At 33.5% G+C, this 24,788-nt stretch overlaps 1 protein-coding gene across 2 annotated transcripts; it reads left to right on the top strand.

Annotated features, from left to right (window-relative positions):
• The first annotated feature begins 4,478 nt into the window (after window positions 1-4,478).
• On the top strand, window positions 4,479-6,257 carry LOC131148973 (peroxisomal and mitochondrial division factor 2-like). Of its 2 annotated transcripts, XM_058098966.1 has the most exons (3): window positions 4,491-4,719; window positions 4,940-5,355; window positions 5,410-6,257. In XM_058098966.1, the coding sequence occupies exons 2-3, from the start codon at window positions 4,948-4,950 to the stop codon at window positions 6,001-6,003; spliced, it is 1,002 nt and encodes a 333-aa protein (XP_057954949.1). In that variant the 5' UTR covers window positions 4,491-4,719; window positions 4,940-4,947; the 3' UTR covers window positions 6,004-6,257. The 2 variants fall into 2 exon arrangements, with proteins under 2 accessions (XP_057954948.1, XP_057954949.1); XM_058098965.1 differs by having other exon boundaries at window positions 4,479-4,719; window positions 4,940-6,257.
• Window positions 6,258-24,788: the final 18,531 nt, after the last annotated feature.

Below are 24,788 nucleotides of genomic sequence, written 5' to 3'. Positions count from 1 at the left end.
TTGACTTGAGCTCAATTTAATTCGAGCTCATTAAAACAAGCTTGAGCTTAATAAGCCGAGCAAGCAAAATAGCTTGACTTGAGCTCGAGCTCAGCTCATTAATGTATAAAATTTTTGAATCCCATTTAATATTTAAAATTTTGAAACTAGAAGCGGACAATGAGTTTTATGAGTAGTAGAGAGCAATTTTTTCTTAGGTTTCCGATGTACAAGGGCGACTCTACCTTTAGGCAATTGAGGCACCCGCCTAGGGCTCCCAAATTTTTTGGGCCCCTCAATTTTTTCTTAATATAATAATATAATTTTTGGGCCCCAAATTTTTTTTTAATTCAATAATATTAATATTATTTATTATACTCTATTCCCATAATTGACTTCCCAACTAACAAATAAATGAAATTATATTTTAAAAAATAAAATAAATACAATTTAATTCTTTTTTTTTTTCAAATCTTATACTTCTCAACTAACAACTTTATTGTATTTCAAATTATCTATTACTCCTATCTCTCTCTCTTAGTCTCTCTAAAATTTTTTTTTTCATCTCTCTCACTCTCATCTCTTGGTCTTTCTATAATATTTGCTCCAACTATTGTGTTCATCATTTTTTGACCTCCAATTCTCTATAATTTTCATCAATTCTAATTTTGATTTCAATGTTTGTATATTATTTTTCTATTATTTTCACTCTGAATTTTTTTTTTTTCTATTTTTTCTTAGATTTTGGAAGTTTTGATATTAGAGCGTTGTATCCGGTAAGAATCCGATATCTCTAAAGTCTCACTCGCCGATCGATTTGCAATAATAATAATAATCAGGTTATACTGTTTCAATCTACTATTTCTATAGATTTATTAAATTTATTTTTATTTGTTTATATAATTTGTCAATTTATAGTGCTAATTTTGAAATTTAATTATGTCAACGAGAAAATATGAATCCGGATATGAAAAAAAAAAAAAAAAAATAGAAGAATTAGTATCATTTCAAAAGGGAGCTCTTGATAAATTTATTTTTAATTATAAACAAAATATAAATGAGTAAGATGAAAATCCTCTAAGAAACGAGCAATCAATTCCAGAGATGGAATTAGAATCTAATAAAATAATAATAATAATAATAATAATAATAATAATAATAATAATAGTGATAAACATAACATTGATATACAAGAAATGTTCACTAATGATATTTCTTTTGAAAGACATTTTAACAATATAGAAGAAAAATAAATAAATAATGATGATAATATTTATGATCCAAAATATTGGAAAAATATAGATACCAAATTACGAAATTTAGTAGTTGAAAAAGGTCTTATTAGGGATAATGATTTAATTTTTCCAAAAGATGAAAATTCAAGACATTTTTCAAATATATATTATATTCGAAAATTATCAAATGGAGAGAAACATGATAGAAAATGGCTTATATATTCTAAAGATTTAGATAGAGTATTTTATTTTTATTGTAAGTTATTTGACAAAAAATTAAATAACCAACAACTAACTAATGAAGGGTATAAAGATTGGAAAAATCTTAGTACTAAACTTAAAAGTAATGAAATTAGTGAAGAACATATTTTTAATATGAGTAAATGAACTGATTTAGAGTTAAGATTGTTAAAAAATACAACAATTGATAAAAATATAGAAGAACAAATTAACAAAGAAAAAGAACACTGGAAAAAAGTATAATTGAGAATTATTTCTGTTGTGAAAACTCTTGTTAAAAATAATTTGGCATTTTGTGGGAAAAATGAACGAATTTATCAAGAGAATAATAAATTTTTTTTAAGTTTAATTGAAATGATTGTAGAATTTGATCCAATAATGAAAGAACATATTCGACGTTTTCAACATGGTGAAATTCATAATCATTATCTTGGTCATAATATGTAAAATGAATTAATATTTATTAACTCTTAATATTAAAAAGAAAATTATGAAGCAAATCAATGAAACAAAATATTATTCAATCATACTCGATTGCACTTCGGATATAAGCCATCAAGAACAAATATCTTTAATAATACGATATTTGAATTTTTCTACAAGTCCAATTAAAATAGAAGAACATTTTATAAAATTTTTAAAAGTAGATGATACGTCAGGAGAATGACTCTTTAATGAATTAATAAATGTCATACAAAAATTTGAACTTGGTATTGAGAATATAAGAGGGCAAGGATATGATAATGGATCTAATATAAAAGGAAAACAACAAGGTGTACAAAAGAAACTATTAGATATAAATCATAGAACATTTTATACTCTGTGTGGTTGTCATAGTCTTAATCTAGTACTTTGTGATATGACTAATTGTTATTCTAAAGTTATAACTTTTTTTGGAGTAATACAACGAATATATACATTATTTTCTTCTTCTACGAAACGATAAAAAATTTTAACCGAATATGTACCAAATTTAACTATAAAATCATTATCACAAACACGTTGGGAAAGTCGAATAGAGAGTGTTAAGGTAACAAGGTTTCAAACTTCTCAAATTAGAGATGTTTTACTTCAATTAGAAAACACTAGTGATGATCCAAAAAACAAGAGTGAATCTTATTGTATAGCAACTTATGAAATAGAAAATTTTAAATTTTTACTAGGAATGATTATTTGGTATGACATAATATTTGCTGTTAATTGTGTTAGTAAAAATTTACAATCAAAAGATATGTGTATTGATGTCGTCATTAATCAATTAAAAGGGCTTACTGTTTTTCTAAAAAATTATAGGGAGAATGAATTTATATCTTCTATGATTTCAGTAAAAGAAATTGCACTTGAAATGAATATTGAACCTATATTTCGTAAAAAATGTGTAATTAATAGGAAAAAACAATTTGATAAAAATGCTAATGATGATACAATACACTCAATCGAAAAATCTTTTAAGATTAATTTTTTCTTATACATAATAGATCAAGCTATTATTTTATTTGAGAATAGATTTGAACAATTTCAAACATATGAGAATATATTTGATTTTTTATATGATTTAAAAATATTAAAATCATTAGATAAGAATAATTTGAAATAAAAATATTTGACACTTGAGAATATTTTAAAATGTGGAACACATTCAGATATTAATGGTTTTGATTTATTTTCAGAATTGAGAATTTTAAAAGAAAATTTGGAAGAAACGAGTACACCAATTGAAACATTGAATTTTATAAAAAAGATAGATTGTTTTTCAAATGCATTTATTACTTATAGAATTTTATTAACGATACCTGTGACAGTAGCTTTTGTAGAAAGAAATTTTTCAAAACTTAAACTTATAAAAAATTATTTGCGATCAACTATGTCACAAGAAAAATTAAATAGATTGGCTATGCTATCAATAGAAAAAGAAATACTTGAAAATCTTGAATATAAAACTTTAATTAGTGATTTTGCATCTTAAAAAGTTAAAAAAATTAATTTTAAATAAAAATAAAAATTAAATAAAATATTAAACATCCTTGATTAAATCATTCACTTAAAATCCCATATTGTGAAGAGCCGATCCTACCGATGTGGGTAACGATGGCGCCGGCAAAGCCACCTTGAGCTGCAGTATGAGATCATGCTAGTACTGCTTGTCGTCGGATTTGCAGGGCCCGCAATTTCTACAGCATTCGATGACGACTCCAATACCGACGGTGTCTCCTGCTCTATACTTGGTCACATCTGATGCCACCTCCACCACCTCGTGCCTGACTTTCTCCAAACAAATCACACAATGAAAGAAGTAAATCAAGTCAAAAATCAATGTCAGCGAGAGAGAGAGAGAGCGTATAGGGGATTTGCACCGAGGAAGAACCATGGTGTTGTTGGACATACCCAGATTTAATCTGAAGTAATTTGTACAGCCGCCCCGGTCTTCCCCCCAACCCACGAACTCCCAATTCCATATCTCTCTCCGCCCCCCACGCCAACTTCAACCACATGAGAAGATGAGTCTTCCTAGAGTCTCCTCTCTTCTATTAAGTCCTCTTTCCTATTTATGTTATTCATTTTTAATAAAGTTAATAATTATATTAAATTAATTAATTGATTGATTAGTATGTAAAGTACTAGTTAATTTTAAAATAAATAAATAAAAAATCTAAGTTTTAAATTTGAAATCGAGCCTATTATCAAACCTTTAAACAAATTGAAAAGCTCATGTTCAGATTCAATTCACTTACTAAACTTGATAATCGTTCATTTAGGTAATAAAGGGACCCAAATGAGCTCTTATCAAGCTGCTCATGAGCCTTTTGATTGATTTTCAGCCCATAGTAATTTGCTCCTATTAATATATTTGCACTGTTTTTATCAAAAAGAATAAAAGAGTAATACCCTGAAAAATTTTATTAGAAGAGTAAATTTATTTGGAAAAGAAAAAAAGAGCACGTGCCGAGGGCTTCCATCATCCCCCGTGGTTCGGCCGCTCCGGACCGTCCATTACACAAGGATATATATTCTTCTCTGAAAAGTAAATCTAGCCCAAAAGAAAAAAAAATGAACAGTGAGTACCGAAACACTTTCAAACCCTAATCGAGGTTCACTCCACCTTAGAGCAGAGGGACGCTTGCTTTTGTACACACCCTTGAACGTTTCTCTCCCTATCATTTCTCCAAAAATTCTCCCAGAAAATTATCTCTTTTTTTTTCTCGAGAAAATCAAGTTCGGTTTCCTATAGAGCACCGCGCGATCAACAAGTTGATCCGTCACTCGGGTTTCTCTCTTTCTCTATGCCCCAATGCTTTGTTTTAATTTTCTGACGAAAACATTGCTTTTGAAGTTGAACTCAGCTTAGTTCTACGGGCTGAGGCTCCCACACTTTCTTGGCTACCAAAGAGTGTTTATATAAATTCATGTTCTTCTTTTGTAATTTCATTCATTTTTATTCCTAGTTTATGAATTTTTGTCTTAATATAACACCCTTTGTGTTTTAGGATTAACTATGGCCGATGAGAATATTCACAACGGCGTGGCATCAGAATTGGAGGATAGGACGGTGGAGATTGATGGAATCTCGAGTAAGGATCACGATGATCACGACTCCAGTCAGTCAGAGATGATTCGAAAGATCGAGGTGTTACAGCACGAGAAAATTGAATTGGAACGTGAGAATGATGAGATTAAAGAAAGAATGGGTAATCTGACAGTGGAGATTGAAGGTTTGATGAACGATAAGATGGAGATGAGGGAAAAATTGGGCAAGATGGAGAGGGAGATCGAACAGTCTGAATCGGATAAGAAGGCGGTAGAGGCAATTGCGGCGAGGGCCTTCGAGCTCGAGACAGAAGTGTCGAGGTTGCAACATGACTTGATCTCGTCCATGAGTGAAGGAGAGGAAGCAAATGCGGAGGTTGTGAAATTGAAAAGTCAGTTGGAAGAGAAAGTAGAGGAAGCAAATGCGGAGGTTGTGAAATTGAAAAGTCAGTTGGAAGAGAAAGTAGCGTACTTGGAGAATCTTGAAAAAAAACAAGCGGGTTTGTGCAAAGAGGTGGAGAAAGTGAAAGCAGGACTTGAATTAGCTGAGCGTAAAGTGAGAGTTGAAAGAAGTGAGAGGGTTAGGGTTGAGGAAGAGATGAAAGTGAAAATTGAAAAGAAAGAAACCGAGACAAGCGAGTTGAAGAGGCGAATTGAAGAGCTAGAATCGGTTCTTGCAAAGAATGCTTTGGAGTTGGAGAAGATGTTCAAGGAGAAGATGGCTGAAACAGGAACCAGGGATGATATTCTGGAAGCTGCAAAGAAAGAGAATGATAAGGTGCCAATGCTCGAGTCCAAGATAAGTATGTTAATGGAGGAATTGGAGGAATCAAAGGGGATGGTTAAGGAATTGAAGGAAAAGGTGGTTGGTGGTATCAATGGAGTGACGATGGCTTCAGGGGAGAACACTGTGGGGGGTGATGGAATGGGCTCGAAGCTGCAGTGGCCAACGGTTGCAGTGTCAACAGGGACTGTTGTGGCCATTGCAGTGGTGACCTATCTTAGGTACGCCAAGCGAAGGTGATGGCAGGGCAGATAGAGAAGAACTGAGATGCAGAAGATCACAAGGTAGGTTTTTTTTAGTCCAACTGATGTTGTGATTTTGATTTCATTAGGTTAGTATCTATTTTGTTTTGCCTTTGTTTTTGAGCGTTAAATTATTATTCACTCTATGTTTTGGGTTTTTGCTTGGCTCCTATTAGACTCGTGTTAAGCAAGTTTGATCATAACACATTTGATAATTGATATGAGGAATTCCTTCGATTTCGCTTACTGCAATTATCAGGCCTTATATTGTTTATTGATGTATGAATGCAGTTGCAGAAATGACTCCTCTAGATGATGAAATTCCTTTGAAAAATTTATTTAGTTGATTCCTTAAATTGGCTGGTTTAAATGCTATAATCTGAAGCAATTTTTTTTAAAGATATTTTGTGTTTATGCTTGGGTATGATGAGGCCTCCCCAATATTGTGTATGTTTTAATAGGCTTGGATGATCATGGTTCAACAAAAGTACTACCCGAACTTTGGTGCCTGTTTGATATTGTAGTTGCAATTGATGGTTGCTTTTGAGTTAGCATATATGATCGGTTGAAGAGACTTAAAATGTAGATCTTTTGCCCACCCTGGGCATTTGTGATTTTACTAGCTTTTACTACCTGCTAAGTTCTAACAGCAAAATTAAACAGTTACCAAACACTGAAAGACAAAAAAAGGATGCTAGTTAGCCTTTTGTTAACCTCTAAGGGTTACTTCCAATCCTAAAACAAAACAGTCCATGGCATCAGTGATGTCTAACTGTGGGTCGACTGGTCATCTTGAACTTGGATCGGATGCTCGTCCTGTGAAGGTGGAACCTTACGCATCTCCCGGATTAGTTGAATTCTAGATCTCCAATTATTGGCAATAGGCCTCCTTTTTGTGTGGTTGGTTTACCTGGATTGCTGCTCATCTCTTCCCGGACATTGATCTTATGAAATATGCAAAACGAACCCAGAATTGTGTGGGAATATGATAGGGCAGCAATCCATGGGCCAAATAAATGGTACCGTGGCAGTGAGGCCTTAACAAGGCATGCAGCTGCAGCTATATAGTTTGTCACAGGAACACCCTCAGTTAGCCCTTCAAATTAGGCTAATTACCCTATTTTCTCTCTGGCTTAGCTTTCTGTCTATCACAATCTATCAATAGAATGTAGACTGTTGGCTTTCGCACATGGTTTATGATGTTTCTTTACTCCTATAAATATTTTTGTTCATTTGAAAAATACCCATACCCTGTTTTTGTTTTTTAGGGGTTTCTATTTATGAATTTATATAAAATTTGGATAAATTGAAATACAAATTTGTAGTGTATTGTATTGAGCAGTGAGTTTGACTGGGTTCCTCCCAAATTGGGCGTCCATACTGTTTTGAGAATTTTTAAGAGAAGAAAAAGAGAAAAGAAGTATAAAAATGGTGATGATATGAAAAGATAATGTAATAATGATTAAATTTCCTTATTTGTATTTGAATGTTTAACATAGATTAAGATAGAACATGTTTTACAAATATATAATTATATATAATTAAAATATATTATTGTAGATAATGACATGACATATTTTAGACATTCACCGCGTCAACCACTTGAAATTTGCAGGTTCGACCAGTCTAACTATATAATTGTTTTCTTGGTTTGGTAACCAGTTTAGATTTTAATATTATGGCATTGTGTTAATCTATGTAAATCTAAAGATGAGATTGTATTTCAAAGTATGTGTTTTCAAGTCTTTTTCAAACTTTTTATATATTTATCTGTACAAATTTTCTAGTAGAACTCCATACAATTTTGTATTGCATTTGACCAAATTTATATAAAGTTAAATTTAATACTTAAACACAGCTTCTTAAGTAAAATTGCGTTATAACTTCTATCTTATAGACTTGATTTATGTTCAAATTTTGTAGGTTAATATTTCTCTCTTTTCAATTTTAAAGTTATAGTATTATGTCTTAAATTATGTAAATCTAAATATGAGAGCATGTGTTTTGAACTTTGTACATATTTATTTGTATGAATTTTAGTAAAATTTAAGACAATTTTGTAATGTGTTTGACAAATTTTATATACACTTTCAAGTTCAATACTCAAATACAACAATAAAACTAAGCCTTAATACCCACTAGGTGGGATAGGTTATATGAATCATTTTTTGTCAATTTATGTAATCATGTACCATTTCTTTTCACATATTAAGAGTTATTAAATCCTTACTCACTATTTCCTTCAAGTTATTTTAGATTTACTCATATCCCTTCTATTGTTTTTGGGAGTAACTAACTAACGTTTCTCTTATAGACCTTATTTTTGTTCAATTTTTGTAGGTATTTCTTTATTTTATACACACACACAATGACTATCAGGAATACGACACATGTTCCCCTAATTTCTACTTGCACCATCCTCCATTGTACATTTTCTTATCTTCTCATTAAAATCTAGGGCAAAAAATACTTACCTTTCTTTGACAAAAAGAAAAAAAAATTTCTTAGAGGTTTCAAAAATGTCATAGAGATTTTAAAAATATTACAAACTTTTTTTGAGATCTTTAAAAAAGACACAAATTCCTCTAAAAAAAAATTATCTTTTTACAAAATAAAAGGAAAGACTTGTGTTTTTTTTACAAATCTTAGGAATGTTTGTGTTATTTTTGAAATTTCAGGAGAGATAATTGTTTTTTTGCTAAATCTTAGGAGGGGGGGTCATTGACCATTTGTTGTTAGGGTGGTAAAACGGGTTGATAGGTAGGGATTGGGCAGGTAATAATTGAGTGAAGGTTAAATGGATTCAAGTTCGGGCTGACTCGTTTATTAATGGATAATTAATTTATAAATTGAAACTTTCCAATTTAATAAATGAGTCACAAATGGGTACCTATCAAGCACATGGAAAAAATATAATTTATTTATTTTAATTTTTCTTATGAAATTAACCAAAAAATGACTTAATTTTTTATTAAAAGACATATTTATTTTATTTATTAATATCTTAACAAAAAAGTATAAAATTAAAAAAAAAAACAATACATATCTTTAATTTAAAAAAAAAAACAATTTAAAATTTATAAAACAAAAACTATATAAATATAATCTATAACCTTTGTTGATTATCATTTTTTCCTCTTCAAATTTTCAACAAATCTAGTTATACAACTTATAATTATAAAATATTATTTTATTTAAAAGCCCAAAATCAAAAATAGAAATTATAAATTATTAGTTTTGGTACAATCCCAAGAGAGGGGTGAATTGGGTATTTAAAAATTATCGCCTAAGTTAATTGGTTTAACAACAATGTTACACAACCTAAGGTCAGTCAATGCAATAAATAAATAAATATACACGTGCAGTAAAGTAAAGTGTAGAAAAAGTAAACGATACACGCGATATGTTATCGAGATTTGGTCAAAGTGCCTACGTCCCCGCTTTGGCTACACCAGCACAAGGATTCCATTAAAGTTCACTTAACGGGTGGAGCGGCACCTATACAACCAGGTCAATTCAAGAGACTGATCTCAACCAACACGCTTTAACAGGATGGTGCACCTAACTTTCTTAACCAGGTCTAAGCCAGTTCGGGATTATTCAACAAAGTTAGTCTCATTCTTTAGGCTCGAGCTTGGAATACAATTAATGTGTATAAAATTTGTACACGGAAATACGCCTCTTCACAAGTAGATATGTGCACCAGTATAAATCAATCAATATTGCAAGCACGAATGATATGTAAATATGTTCAGTGCTCTAATGTATGCTAAACACTTAATCAAGTATAGATTTTCAGTCCAAATTTAGAGTGTATATCCAAGCAAGATTTGAAACACAATACGTGAACAGCACAAAATCAGATCAGGATTTCAAATATGTTAAGCAAGTTGATTTAAACAAACTCAACAAGATATTTCAATATACAAAACACAATGGATTGTTTGAAAGCTAGGTTTTGAAAAGGATTTTGCATACAAAAATGTAGGCTTAGGTATCTTATAATGACAATGCAAGAACTACAACCTTCAAAGTCTTCCCACACAAGATTTATCAAATGAAATCGGTTAAAAAATTTTAATGTTAAACTCTAAAAGAAAATCAATTAACAATAATATAAATGAGAATTTTAACTAGCAAGATTAAGTACAATAGGTTTAAAAATACTCACAACACTTGAAAGATCCAGAAATATGGAGTGTATGAGTGTTTTGGAGTAGTATAGGATAAACTAGGGTTTTGGAAATTGAGAGAATTTTCACCTTAATCAAAATGTTAATACCTTGCTAATTATGACTAATGAATAGGTATTTATAGGCAAGAAGGATTTTTGACTGTTGGGGACACAATGAGTATAATTAAATTTTTTTCAAAAGCCATTAAGAAAATTAACCCAATTTACCCTATTTAAAAATCAGTAAAAAATATTTTAACCAACGAGATTCAGTCGCCCGGCCAGAGGTTCGGGTTCCTGAACATAAATAGTCAAAAATCTAATTTTTAGTGGTTCGGGTGCCCCAAGAGTGAGTCGGTCGGCCGAACAAAAGTCAGTAGCATTTGTTCGTTAGTTTGGGTGCCTAACTCCCAATTTGGTTAACCGAACTGACTAATTCGGTGGCCCAAACCCATTTTAAACGTGATTGTTTGAGCGCCCAATTTGTTGAAAAGGAACTTGACACAAGTTCGGGTGTCCGAGGAAGATACGCTCAAAAGTGGTTCGGGTGCCCGAATCACCAAGGCAACTTATTGACTTGTTCGGTCGCCCGAATTGTTTTACACAGCATAGGTTCGGTCGCCTTTTCATATCAGGGGAATCAATTCAGGCTAAAAATGAATTAAATGGAAAATATTGAGAGGGTTCAGTCCCCTGATATGAAAAGTGATATTGGGGACTTGTGTACTAAATGTAGGTACCTAAGGTCCAACTAGGGTCTATCATGAGCATACCTACCTATTATGTATGATGCAAATTATTATAGGCCATAAGAGTGCACAGTCCATAATTAAATTTACATCCCAGAATGAAGAAATGAAATAATGATTACAAGGACAACACATATTTCTTCATTCATCGGCACAAACACCGCACGCCATCAAAGTATGTCTTTTCGTCCGAATACACGTGCACAGTGAACCTACATGCAATCCTTAGTACAACTATCAGTACCAAGAGTATTTGTCATAATCAAAATTGGGTGTGACTTATCAGGTCAACAATCTCCTCCTTTTTGATGATGACAAATACTTTATACAAAAGTGGGTACAATCAAGAAAGGTTCCCCCTGATTTTATACATAAAGATAATTAAAGTAATGAGTAATTAAAAAGTAAGCATTGTTTTACCCACTTTTACCTCTTCTCTCCTTTTTGGCAACAGTAAAACGAGCTAAGCAATATAGCGCGAAGGCAAATGATGTCATTTAGATACAAAAGGTATATTGAGAGGAATTAAAAAATTTAGCAGCATGTTGTTTAAAAATGGACCATTCCCAATCATTATCTTGTACCTAAGTGACTTGTTTGGAGTTTCAATCAATAATATATAGTACATTTTAATCAATTAATTCAAATAGAATGTGCATCAAATGAGTAATAATAGCATGCAGCACATTAACAATCTTAATATTCTTATACTCCCCCAATTGATGATTATGCAAGGATGAATATTAATTTTTCATTTGACTTTCACTCATCATTTTAAAAATATTTTAATGTTAATTTTATCATAATCATCTTTAGTTGCCAAAACAAATATGTATACCCAAAAGATAATGAAAACATTTGGGTCTGATACCAATTCTTATAACTACGTGGTACTAACTATTAAAACACCACTAAAACACCACTAGTTATAAAGACATGTTGTTTTGAAATGAACACGACATCAAACAGAGATTTATTAAAATATGCATATTGTTATAAATTGTTAATGTATTTTCCAAAGGGTGTAAAAATGAGTGCAAAATACATTTTTATTTTCTCAAAATCGAATGATGCTTAAGTTAGTGACTTCCTCTAAGAGTATATGATAGTTATGGTGAAATCTAAAGAGGGAGGGGGGGGGGGTGTGAATTGGGTATTTAAAAATTTGTTCCCTAGGTCTATTGATTTTAACAACAATTTAATTTAGCCTAGGGTTAGTCTATGCAATCATCAAACACATATACACGTGCAATAAATGTTAATTGCAGAAATGTAAAGAACATGCACGATATGTTATTAAGGTTCGGCTAACTGTGCCTATGTCCCCACCTTGGCCACACTAGCACAAGGATTATCACTATAATGCTCTCTTAAATGGGTGGAGCGACACCTATACAACTAGGTCAATTCAAGGGGCTGACCTCAACCGACATGCCTTAATAGGATAACGCACCTAACTTTCCTAATCGGGTCTAAGACAATCCGGGATTATTCCACAGGGCTAGTCTCCCCCTTCAGGCTCAAGCCTGGAATACAACCAATGTATATAAAAATGTTTGTACACGGAAATACACTTCAACACAAGCAGATGTGTGCACCAATATAGCTCAGTCAATAATGCAAGCACGAGTGATATGTAAATATGCTCTGTGCTCTAATGTGTGTTAAACACTCAATCACGTATATATTTTTAGTCAAGATCTAGAGTGTATATTTAAATAAGATTTGAAACACACTATTTGAATATCAAAAAATCTGATCAAGTTTTCAAATATGCTAAGCAAGATAAATCAAACAAACTCAATAGTATATTTCAATGTATAAAGCACATTAAAAGACTAACTTTTTGATAAAAGATTTTTGCACACAAAAACTAGGTTTATGTAACTTGCAACAATAATGCAAGAACCTAAATCCTCAAAGTCTTCCCACACAAGATTTATCAAATGAAATCGGTGGAAGAACTTTAGGCTATACTCTCAAGTAAAATCAATTAATCTATATATTAAGAGAGAGTATTAGTTAGAGAAATTTAAGCACAATAGCCTTAGAGAAATACTCACAATGCTTAGAGAAAGAGAATGAGGAGTATGTGAGTATTTTCAAGAAATAGTTGGCTAATATAGGGTTTTTAGGATTTTGAGAATTGAGAGAATTTTTACCCTAATCAAGTTTGCTAATCATTGCTAATTAAGACAAATGAACTGGTATATATAGGCAAGGAGGATTTTTTGACCGTTGGGGACACAATGGGTATAATTAGAATTGTTTAAAACATCATTAAGAAAATTAACCCAGTTTACCCCATTTAAAAATCAGTAAAAATTATTTTAACCCGCAAGCTTCGGGTGCCCGGCCTGAGGTTCGGGTGCCCGAACAGACACAGTCAAAAAATCAATTTTAAGAGGTTCTGGTGCTCGAGTTGAGGACCGGTTGGCTCAATCAAAGTCAGTAGCCAAATATCCGAGGTTTGAGTGCCCAAAGCTGAGTTCGGTTAACCGAACCAGGTAGTTCGATCGCCCGAGCCTCTATTTGAACGTAAATAGACGGTCGCCCGAGTAGTTGAAAAGTGCTTTGAAGAGCATTCAGGTGCCCGAGGAAGATACGTTCAAAAGAGGTTCGAGCGCCCGAAGATAAGTCAACATGTTGACTTATTCGGTCGCCCGAGATTTCTCAACCTTTTCAATTTTCAGTCCAATTTTAGTCAATTATAATTCCCCTAATATGAAGATGATAATGGAGACTTTTTAGTATATTTGTTTAGAGACCTAAGGTCTTTCTATCCTACCGGAGAAATCCGGTGTCGGTCGACCGATCCCTAAGGTCTTTGTAGGTACCTAAAGTCCAACTATGGTCGTTTTGAGTATACTTACCTACCATGCATGATGCAAATTATTACAAGTCATACACGCGCACAGTTCATAATAAATTACATCTCAGAATGAAGAAATAATCAAATGAATACAAAATACAACACAAATATCTTCATTTTTCGGCACGAACACCGCACGCCATCATGATATGTCTTTCAGTCCAAATACACGTGCACGGTGAACCTGCATGCAATTCTTAGTACAACCATCAGTACCAAGAGTGTTTGTCATAATCAAAACTGAGTGTAACCAATGAGGTCAACAATATACATATTATTTATAAATTAACTTGAGTATAGTTCAAATATTATTTTAAAAACACAACTCAAGTTTTAAGAAGTTTAGTATTTAGAAACGATTTGAAAAACTTTTTGACTGCATTTTGTTTGAAAATGTGATTTATCCATAAGAACTTGCCAATTTCAAAGCATTTTAAATATGTACGCACAACCAGCTCTAAGAAATTTAAAATTTTAAAGTAAATGAGTTAAGCATAAATATTTAAAATCCAAGATCAAATTTCATATGCACACAAAGTTTTCAATTTTAAAGGTCATTTTAACCTTTTGGGTAAATGTCTACAGAAAATTTGGCAGCATGTCGGCTGTAAACAGGATATTTTCCAAAATTAACTTGCACAAAAATAATCCTCAAACAAGCAGTATTTCAAGAGTTTAAGGTATGCGAGAACCTAAATCAACTAGCAGATAATTCTCATCAACTACATCCGCCATGCAGGAGACATTCTATACTAAGCATGCATTCTAGTAGTATAGTCATCTAAGCACAAAACTCATGCAAGCCTAAGTACTATCAGATATATATGATTATAAACAAAAACACAATCACCATAGGATAGTATCTACGTGTGCATGTGGTGAGTGTGATCATCATAACAAAACAAATCGGATAAAAGTGTATGTAAATAAAGGATAAAAGTGGATTAGATAACAGCTGGGATATGAAGAAACGGATCCTCACGACACACCACTAGGTCTCCTTGTCGTTGTGATCATCATCATCATCCTCACCACTCGTCTCCATCTGATCCTCCCTTATATCCTTGTCATTCATCTCTCTTAATTGCTTACCGAGGATATGAAAATTAGCCCCCACCTCGGACTAGAACCCGGTGAACTCGCTATAAAAAGAGTCAAGTCTAGCGTGAGAGGAGGATGCTTGCTCTGTCATAGAGGTCTTGAACTCCTGAAATGATGCAGAGAGATTGGTAATGACTGCCATGATCTCGGCGTTCGACGGCGCATGGGGCAGCTCTTGCGGGATCTCCCGAGCTCTTGGGCCTCTCTCAGGTGCAGTGGGCAACCACATGTTGCCAGTGAGCTCGTATCCCATCAATTATATATTTAGTGATTGTGTTAATCTATGTAAATCTAAAGATGAGATTGTATTAAAAAGTATGTGTTTTCAAGCTTTTTTTAAACTTTTTATATATTTATTTGTACAAATTTCCTAGTAGAACTCCATGCAATTTTGCATTGCATTTGACCAAATTTATATAGAGTTAAATTTAATACTCAAACACAGCTTCTTAAGTAAAATTGCATTATAACTTCTATCTTATAGACTTGATTTATGTTCAAATTTTGTAGGTTAGTATTTCTCTCTTTTCGATTTTGAAATTATAGTATTGTGTCTTAAATTATGTAAATCTAAATATGAGAGCATGTGTTTTGAACTTTGTACATATTTATTTGTATGAATTTTAGTAAAATTTAAGACAATTTTGTAATGTGTTTAACCAATTTTATATACACATTCAAGTTCAATACTCAAATACAACAACAAAACCAAGTCTTAAGACCCACTAGGTGAGATCAGTTATATGAATCATTTTTCATCAATTTATGTGATCATGCACAATTTCTTTTGATAAATTAAGGGCTATTAAATCCTTACTTACTATCTCCTTCAAGTTATTTTAGGTTTACTCATATCCCTTCTATTGTTTTCCTGAGTATGTAACTCACTTTTCTCTTATAGACCTAATTTTTTTTTCAATTTTTGTAGGTTAATATTTCTTTATTTTACACACACACACACACAATGACCACAAGGAATAAGACACATGTTCCCTTAATTTCTACTCTCCTCCATTGTACATTTTCTTATCTTCTCATTAAAATCTAGGGCAAAAAATACTTACCTTTATTGAAGTTTGACAGAAAGAAAAAAGCCTTCTTAGAGGTTTCAAAAATGTCATAGACATCTTCTGAGATTTTAAAAATATTACAAACTTTTTTTGAGATTTTTAAAGAAAGACAAATTCCTCTAAAAAAAAATTATTGAAAGAGTTGTGTTTTTTTGACAAATCTTTTAGGAAGGTTTGTGTTATTTTTGAAATTTCTGGAGAGATCATTATCTTTTTGCTAAACCTTAGAGGGGTGTCACTGACCATTTGTTGTTAGGGTGGTAAAACGGGTTGATGGGTAGGGTTTGGGCAGGTAATAACTGGGTGAAGGTTAAATGGATTCAAGTTCGGGTTGAATCGTTTATTAATCGATAATTAATTTATAAATTCAAACTTTCCAATTTAATAAATGAGTCATAAACGGGTACCTATCAAGCATATGCTAAAATTATAATTTTTTTATTTTAATTTTTCTTATGAAATTAACCAAAACATGACTTAATTTTTTATTAAAAAAAATATTTTTTTATTTATTAATATCTTAACAAAAAATATAAAATTAAAAAAATAATACATATTTTAATTTTTTCTAAAAATACAATTTAAAATTTATAAAACAGAAAATATATAAATATAATCTATCACCTTTGTTGATTATCATTTTTTCCTCTTCAATTTTTCAACAAATCTAGTTATACAACTTATAATTATAAAATATGATTTTATTTAAAAGCCCAAAATCAAAAATAGAAATTATAATTGTTTTTATGTAAACGGATGTCCCGATAGGTGTGAGGAATGGTATATTTCCAAGACGGGGGGTGAATTGGGTATTTTAAAAGATTTTCAGGTCAAGTGTGGTCTTTCTAAGTAGTCACAAATACCACAAGTATTTAAGCACACAAATATTTAAAGCAAATTTAATAATCACAACGAATTAAATATTAACATGCAAGTGTTGAAAATAAATAGAGAATGGAGAAAGAGTGCATACACAATATTTTTACAAGGTTCGGCTACACTCGTCTACGTCCTTGCCTCAAAACAACCCGCTTGAGAATTCCACTACCCTGCTCACTTAACCGGGTGGAGTAGAAAACCATTTACAGCTCTTTACAGGGTGGAATCCCCTTAGTTCCTTTAACTGAGTGGAGCCAAACCATTACAACGGCACCTTACAGGATGGAGCACTTCCTCCTCAGGCGATACCCCATGCCTGGAACACGGTTCACTACCTGAACCGTAGGGATACAAATGATATGAAAATAATTTATGTGTACAATAGAAAATGCTTCTTTAATAAGCAGAGATGTACAATATAAAATTCATTATGCACTCTCAAATGATATGTATGATGAAGCTCGATAGAGTTAAAGAGTTTTTCTCTCAAAATATTTTTTCAAGTAAAGACTGATAGTTTGGAAATTGTTTTTCTTTGAAGATTGAACTTTGGTAAAATCAAAATAAGAGAAGCTTTTCAAGTGAAGAATATATAAATGAATATGTTGCTCAAAGCTCTCTTGGTTTACTCAAAGATTTTTTCCACAAATAATTTTCAATGATGAAGCGTATAGGAGAGTTTGATTTTTGAAATTAACACAAAATAGAATAAAAGACATTCAAGCTAGATATTTGAACTTGAATATAAGCTCAAGCGTTTTCCAAGAAAGCCTTAGAAATTTCTCCAAAAAAATTTCAAAGCAAAGTGTATGAGAGAAATTTGATCTTTGAAATCTTAAGAACAAGAAGCTTCTCAAGCAAGTATATATAAATTATATATGCTCAAAGCTTACATGTTATAACCTCAAGATTTTCTCCTAAAAGATTTTTCAAAGAAAAGATGTAGGAGAAGTATGAATATGCTCTCAAAATATTTTTGCAATGAAGAGTGTGAGAGTAAGTGATCTTTGAGTTTAAGATATGTGTATAAAAAGAATGCTCAAAGATTTCAAATGAATGATTTCTCCACAAAAGAGTTTTTCAAAAGAAAGTGTGGGAGAAACTAGAATATACACTCTTCAAAAAATATTTTTGCAAATAAAGAGTAGGAGAGAAGAACTTTGATTTTGAAAATAAATGCCCAATAAATGAAAGAGTATGAATCAATAAAAATAAACAACCAATTTAAGAGCTTTGAGCTGGTATTTATAGAGATTTTTAAAATTCTAGTCGTTGGAGGATTAAAATAATATTATTTTTAAATTTTTTGACTATTTTTGGCTTCAAAAATTGGCCAATTCGAGAGGTCTAGTCGACTAGCAATGGCTCTGGGCGATTGGCCTTGGGCGATTTTCAAATCCCCGAGAAACGGCATGTGGACACCAAGATCTAGTCGACTAGTCATTGAAGGCCAGTCGATTGGGGTTTAGAAAGCAGAATATAGGCCAGTCATCTAGGTTTGAATTTTTCCAAAACATGGTCCGATCAACTGGGGTTTTCAAGGGTAATGTTGACCGGTCGGTTGGGGCTTTTGTAAAGCAGAACAAAATAACAGTCCGGTCGACTGGGCCTTATAAAACATGATAGGGCCAGTTGATTGGGCCTTAATAAAAATTGAATTTTGGCCCTGATATATTTCCAAAAAATCTGAAAACCTTTGTATGAGTTTAGCAATTTTATGTGAAAGGTTTTTCGTGAAAACGTTAGTCCCCTTAGGTGGTCAGTCTATGGTCAATATTGAGCTTAGCATCATATCATGGAAGACATGCAATATTACAGTTGAATATAAATGTATTTACAAATAAAAACATATGTCTTCTTTTTCTTTTACTCTTCACTTTTCCATGGAATACGCCAGATTGTATGAGCTTTTAAGTCCCTCTTGGCTTCCATTTTCCTTTTCGTATGTGTGTTGAATTGTAAACCTATTCAAGTACTATATATACACATAAGTAACTTGTGCTTTGTCATTATCAAAATAGGGATCAAACTCAAAAAGTCAATAATCTCTCCTTTTTTAATGATGACAAACACACGAGAGTAAAATGGGTTCATCTTGAAAAGACTTCCCCTTATAATATGCATAAGTTAAAAATAAGATAGTATAGCTTAAACATATTTGGAAAGAAGACATTTAAATTCATCATGCATTTAGTTTTAGCATTAAGGCACATACACATAACATTATAACTCAGGCCCTTATCTCATTTAAGATTTAAAACGCAGGAAATATAGAATTTAGACATTTTTCTCAGAAATCTCTCCACCTTTTCGCATCAGTAAAATGGCTAAGTTAAGTATAAAATAACTTGAACATTTAAAAGAAAACATCCACTAGCTTAAACGAAATTACTCCCCCTTTTTGACTCAATAACTAGGTATAACAATCTATCTTACGGTTGTTTTAAAAAATTTGCAATTATGTATATAAAAACAGTATAACTGGCCATTTGAGTTTAAAGACACATGTTAAACGTGGTCAGACTATAAATATCCACAAACCATATCAATTCACTCATTACTTAATAGCCGTAAAAGATTGGAGTTCAAAGCATACGACTTATGAAGATAAGAGTAGGTTTGAGTATGATTTCAATCTAACTAGTTGGCATGTATTTCAACCAAGCAATGCTCCTTCTTAAAAAATCAAATAAACAATAAAGGCAAAAAAAAAAATTTGAGTTTCATGACAACAATATGAATATTACAACATTTCAAATTTCACATGTCATGCAAGCTTTTAAGCAAGATATAAGATTTTTACATTAAAAACATTTCTTGCCACAAAAAAAATTTCATTTTGTAAAAAAAAAAAAAAGAACATTTCCTCCTTTGATATTATCAAAATGTACTGGGGATTATGCTTGTTGAAAAATAAACTTTAACACAAAGAGCAAGCAAGCTTCATTTTTCTAGAGAGCATTTAAGAACATTTCAAATTATAATGACAAGAAAAATCAACCACATAGATCCCAAAGATATTAGAGAATTTAGAACAAAGATCATATGGCTATGAACAACTGATTTTCATTTAAAATTCACTGTGAGCAAACAAGTCAGTATGCTTTGAGACACATATGCCATAGCAAGCTATGAATCTAAACTGAAAGTAGGGTGGTAGGCTTGCCAAGGCTTGGGTTATTAACTATAAAAAATAATATTTATATAACCTAACTAATCCCAAGTTCTGTAGAAAGTGAGAAAGTCGGGTGTCGATCCATAGGAACTCAAGTGCAGTTATCAACCACTTTCAATCTAGTTTATTATAGTTTTGTGTAAAAAAAAGAGTATAAAGGTGGGGTTTTTCTAAAAATCTAATGAAAGCATGTAAAGTCTAAATTATCTCTACTCATACAAAGCAGTGCTCAGTTCATAAATCAGACTTAGGATGTCATGTGCGTAAACTCCGTTCGGTCAGCTATCCATATTAGGCTAAACGGTAAAAGGAATCGTTTGAGGGCATAGGGTAGCAAGGGTGCACCAATCGTCCAAAGCACGATTGGGAACCAAAGTATACCCTATCTTAACGACCATGCAAAACCTTTTTAGTATGCGTAGCCTACTACGTATATTTGACTGAATCGGTCGTAGAGCTATCCTATCTCTAAGACTCACAATCACAGCAGTAAAGGAAAGAAATTAAATCAAAGCATGTACATCAAAGCAAGTAAATGGAAAGCATGTAAAATATCTTTCTATTGCAATCAAAATGTCTGTCACTAACGCCAAAAAATACAATGGAAGACCAGGAAAGCAGTAAATCTAATCTAAATCTGATCGACTTTGGCTCTCAATGACGTCTTAAGTTTGTCACTAACCTAAGAGAGGCCAAAGAGGAACCCTAAGGTCATCTTCGATGCTACTATTTATACCCATTAGGGTGTACAAGGATTGAATTTCAAAATAGGAAAGTTTGTAGCAAATCTCGCGCAGAAGATCATCACTGTCAACCAGGTCGCACCCCAATTTTCCCTTGGTCGCGCCTTGGTCGAGGCTTGTGGGAAACCAAGGATTTGAATCCTCAGCATCGTCGACTGAGTCACGCCAATGATTCTTGTTGGTCGAGTTGATGGTCGAGACTTGCAGGATCTCGATCTTAAGGAAATCTCAGGAACTCGACATAGTTGCCCCTCAAGGTCTCTTGGTCAAACACTCCGTCGAGACTATCGGTATTTCTTGGCTCAGTCGGCTTCGGTGTCTCGACTTGGTCGCCCATGAGGGTCAGTTGGTCGAACCTTACAACATTTCATCTTCAGTCTAAACCTTAGAGTCTTTAGCTTGTGACTTGGTCGCCCCTTGTGTTGCTAGTCGCAGCACATTGTCGAACCGAGTCTTCTTCTCTTTTGATGTGTGTTAAGGCTTCAGGAGCTTTGCTGAATATCTGATTTGTCTTTGCGTACTCCAATATCTCCTTTGGCTTCTCGTAATGCCTAACTCCTTGGTTTTAACTTGTATTTCCTGAAACATGAATAAACCTTGCATAACTCCAAACTATGCTAACAAATTGCTACACACATGATAAATGAGGATAAACAAAGGTAATTGAGGGCCTAAAATAATGCATTTTAGAGACTCATCACAACCCCCAACTTACACTTTGCTAGTCCTCAACCAAAACAAAATCTATGAAAACTAAGAAAATTCTATCTACCTCCTCTTTCATGGAAAATACGGTTGCATTTACCGTATGCAATAAGGCTTTAAATCCCTAGGTTGATCCTAGTAGACGAGTTGTAGTCTTGTGAGGGTTTCCAAGGCGGTACCCACAAACACCAAAATTAGTAAACATTATGTAATATAACATGCAACTTAGTTATGCCATTTTACATACAAGAATATAACCTAATTACACATAGGCTCTTTCATCCATAACTTTATTATACAAACAACTTTGAAGCAAATTACTCATACGAGTTTCAACATGATATAGCCATTAAGAAAAACACACTCATAGAGCATTAATCCAACAATTACAATTCAGAGTTAATATTATCATGTAAATTCAAGTATGAATAGGTCACATCACAAGGTATATGTAAAGTGCATTGATCTGTCACACTCAAGATACCTTTGATCACCTATAGAGCAGTCGTCTTGACTCAACCTCAATTGTATACCCTAAAAAACACTCAGAAAATGGGTTCACTCTCATATGTGAAGAAGAATGTCATGATCAAACATCCCACATATTTTGAAGAGCTGACGCTAAGCATGGGATGCACTAGTCTCATGGGAATGGGATCCAGCCTAAAAACGAGGTGTCGGGTCCTTCACCCTAGCATCTTCTCACCTACTCGCCACATCCAACCAAACTCACCCTAGATAAAGTTATTCATGAACTAGGCGTGAATGCGTCATATGCATCGAATGGTTGAAGAAGCTTTATATATGTAAGATCACGATTTGTGTCCCTAGCTTGACCTTTTTTGTATTTAGAGCAAGTATTCTATATGTTTTTCATTTCTTTTTCTCTTTCTTCTGCTTATTCTTTTATGCATTTTCTTTTATGGTCAGTTAGGAAAATTTTCATAACTTTTATGTCATCTTCATACATCCGAAAGGAAATTAAGCTCGAAAAGGGGGTCCATGAACTAAGTCTATTTCTAGGGGTGGCTCAATTTTCACGTCTTGAGTAGGCTACAAGACCTAGGTTTGTATCTCCCCACTAGACATTACCTTTATGGTAGCAAATGCAAGAACCGAGACTAGTGGGCAAAGAAAATCCAGAAAAGAAAAGGAAATTTTAGTTTCGTAAACTTAGAGTTTGACGTCAACCACTCAAGAAATAAACGAAAAGCTCAACAATACCTCACAAGGTGTCACTGTCGTCACAATTGTTCTCTCAGTGCTCTCAAGGAAACTTAAGTGCTACCAATCATATGTGTTGACCCTATGGGTCATACCCTATTTTGATTATGACAAATACTCAGGTATTTAATGATTGCCAAGTTGATGCAGTTACTTGTGACTCCTCCCTTTCTCTGTAATAGTAAATAGGTCTTTGGTTTGTGATAAGCTCACACACATCACATGAATGATTTACTTTGTTTTACAGTGTACCTTCGGGCGACCGAGGCGACCGACACCGGACTTTTTCGGTGTCTTCAAAATTGGACCCCAAGTGGCCTTAGGACACACACATATGCACATATTTTATTAGTCACTTAAAAATTGATTGAGTTGGGGTCAATTCGGGAGCCGAAATTCACACTTGGGTGCACTTTCGGTCGACCGAGCCAAACAGTTCAAAATTGGCCCGGTCGACCGAAACCGGTCCGGGTCAACTATTTGACCCGGTCCCCGGTCGCCCGACCCCTTACAGGTCATTTGACCTCGGTCGACCGAACCACCTGGGGAGTCAACTATTTGACCCCCCGGTCGACCGACCACTTTGTACTCCAACAACGCGGTCGACCGAAGCGCCTCAGGAGAATTCCCAACAACTCGGTCGACCCGAGCCGTGCAGTTCAAAAAGGCCTCGGTCGACCGAAAACGCAGAGATTTCAAAAATCGTCCTTACCCCGGTCGACCGACCCCTTAGTTCAAAATGCCCTCGGTCGACCGAGCTACTTGAGTCCCGGTCGAACCGAGCTACTTTTGGTCGACCGGACCTCTCGGGTTGCCTCCCATTTTTACCGTGGGGTTAATACTTTTCTAAACAGGGTTAAAATGCACTAAACTTCATTAAACTTTTCTGATAATACCCTATAGGTCCCCAACGGTCATATTTTCTCCCTTGCCTATATATATGCCTTCATTTGCAAAGATTAAGAGAGCATTAGCCACCTTGATTAGGGAAAAATTCTTTGAAAAACCAAAACCCTATAATACTCATTTTATTACTCAAACCACTCATACTTGCCTTCTAGCATTGCCTACATATTTTGTAAGTTGATTGAGTGTTTTGCTTAATAGGTTTGCTCTCCTTGTGTTACTCGTTTCGATTTTCTTGAGAGCCAAAACCTTAGGATTCTTAGGAGGCTTTTGCTAATAAAGCATTTCCTAAGAAGACCTTGTTAGATCTTCTAAGGCTTGCACCTTCATTGCAAGATCTTGAGAAGAGTGTATTTGCTTTTGTCTGCAAAAAAATTTCAAAACACTTTCAAATATATATTGTACTTTTATGTTGCAAAATACTTTGAAGAGATATTTGCATGTGTGATTGTGATCTTTGTTGCAACATTCATTCACTCATATATCAGTTGCTGAATACAAAGATTACACGTCTTTTGCAAATCAAGCATATACATCGTTTAATACTTACATGCTTGAAATATCTAATGATCGAAATATACAGACTTGACATCTTTGTGTGAACCTATTTATTGAACATATCTTGTGATACAAAGACTGTTAGTTCGACACTCTCACGTACACATTACACTGATAGAATATACTTTGAGAGTTGAACCATATTGACCACATTGAGCTTACAAATTATTTCATATTTGTGGTGTATATTATTGCGCGAATTTGGGTACATATCTGCTTTACTTGAAAGCATAATCACTGTACCATTTCATTGTAATACACTTTGGTTGTATTTCCAGGCACGGGCCTGAAGAGGGAGACTAGCCCTGGAATAGTCCCGGATTGGCTTAGACCCGGTTAGGAAAGCTAGGTGCGTCGTCCTGTTAAGGCGTGTAGGTTGAGGTCAGCCCTGTGTTAATTTGACCTGGTTAAGGTTGAGGTCAGCCCTGTGTTAATTTGACCTGGTTGTAAACGGTGCCGCTCCACCCTTAAGTGAGCTATTAGTGGAATCCTCTAGCTTGCGAGCTTGAGGCGGGGACGTAGGCGCGGTTGGCCGAACCCCGATAACATATCGTGTGTTCATTTATATTTTCGCACTTTATATTTACCGCACACGTATGTTATGGGTGAATGATGCGTATGACTTAA

The sequence above is a fragment of the Malania oleifera genome, chromosome 2 (genome assembly GCF_029873635.1).
Source record: "Malania oleifera isolate guangnan ecotype guangnan chromosome 2, ASM2987363v1, whole genome shotgun sequence".
Classification (NCBI taxonomy): domain Eukaryota; kingdom Viridiplantae; phylum Streptophyta; class Magnoliopsida; order Santalales; family Ximeniaceae; genus Malania; species Malania oleifera.
This window is presented reverse-complemented; position numbering and strand designations above follow the sequence as displayed.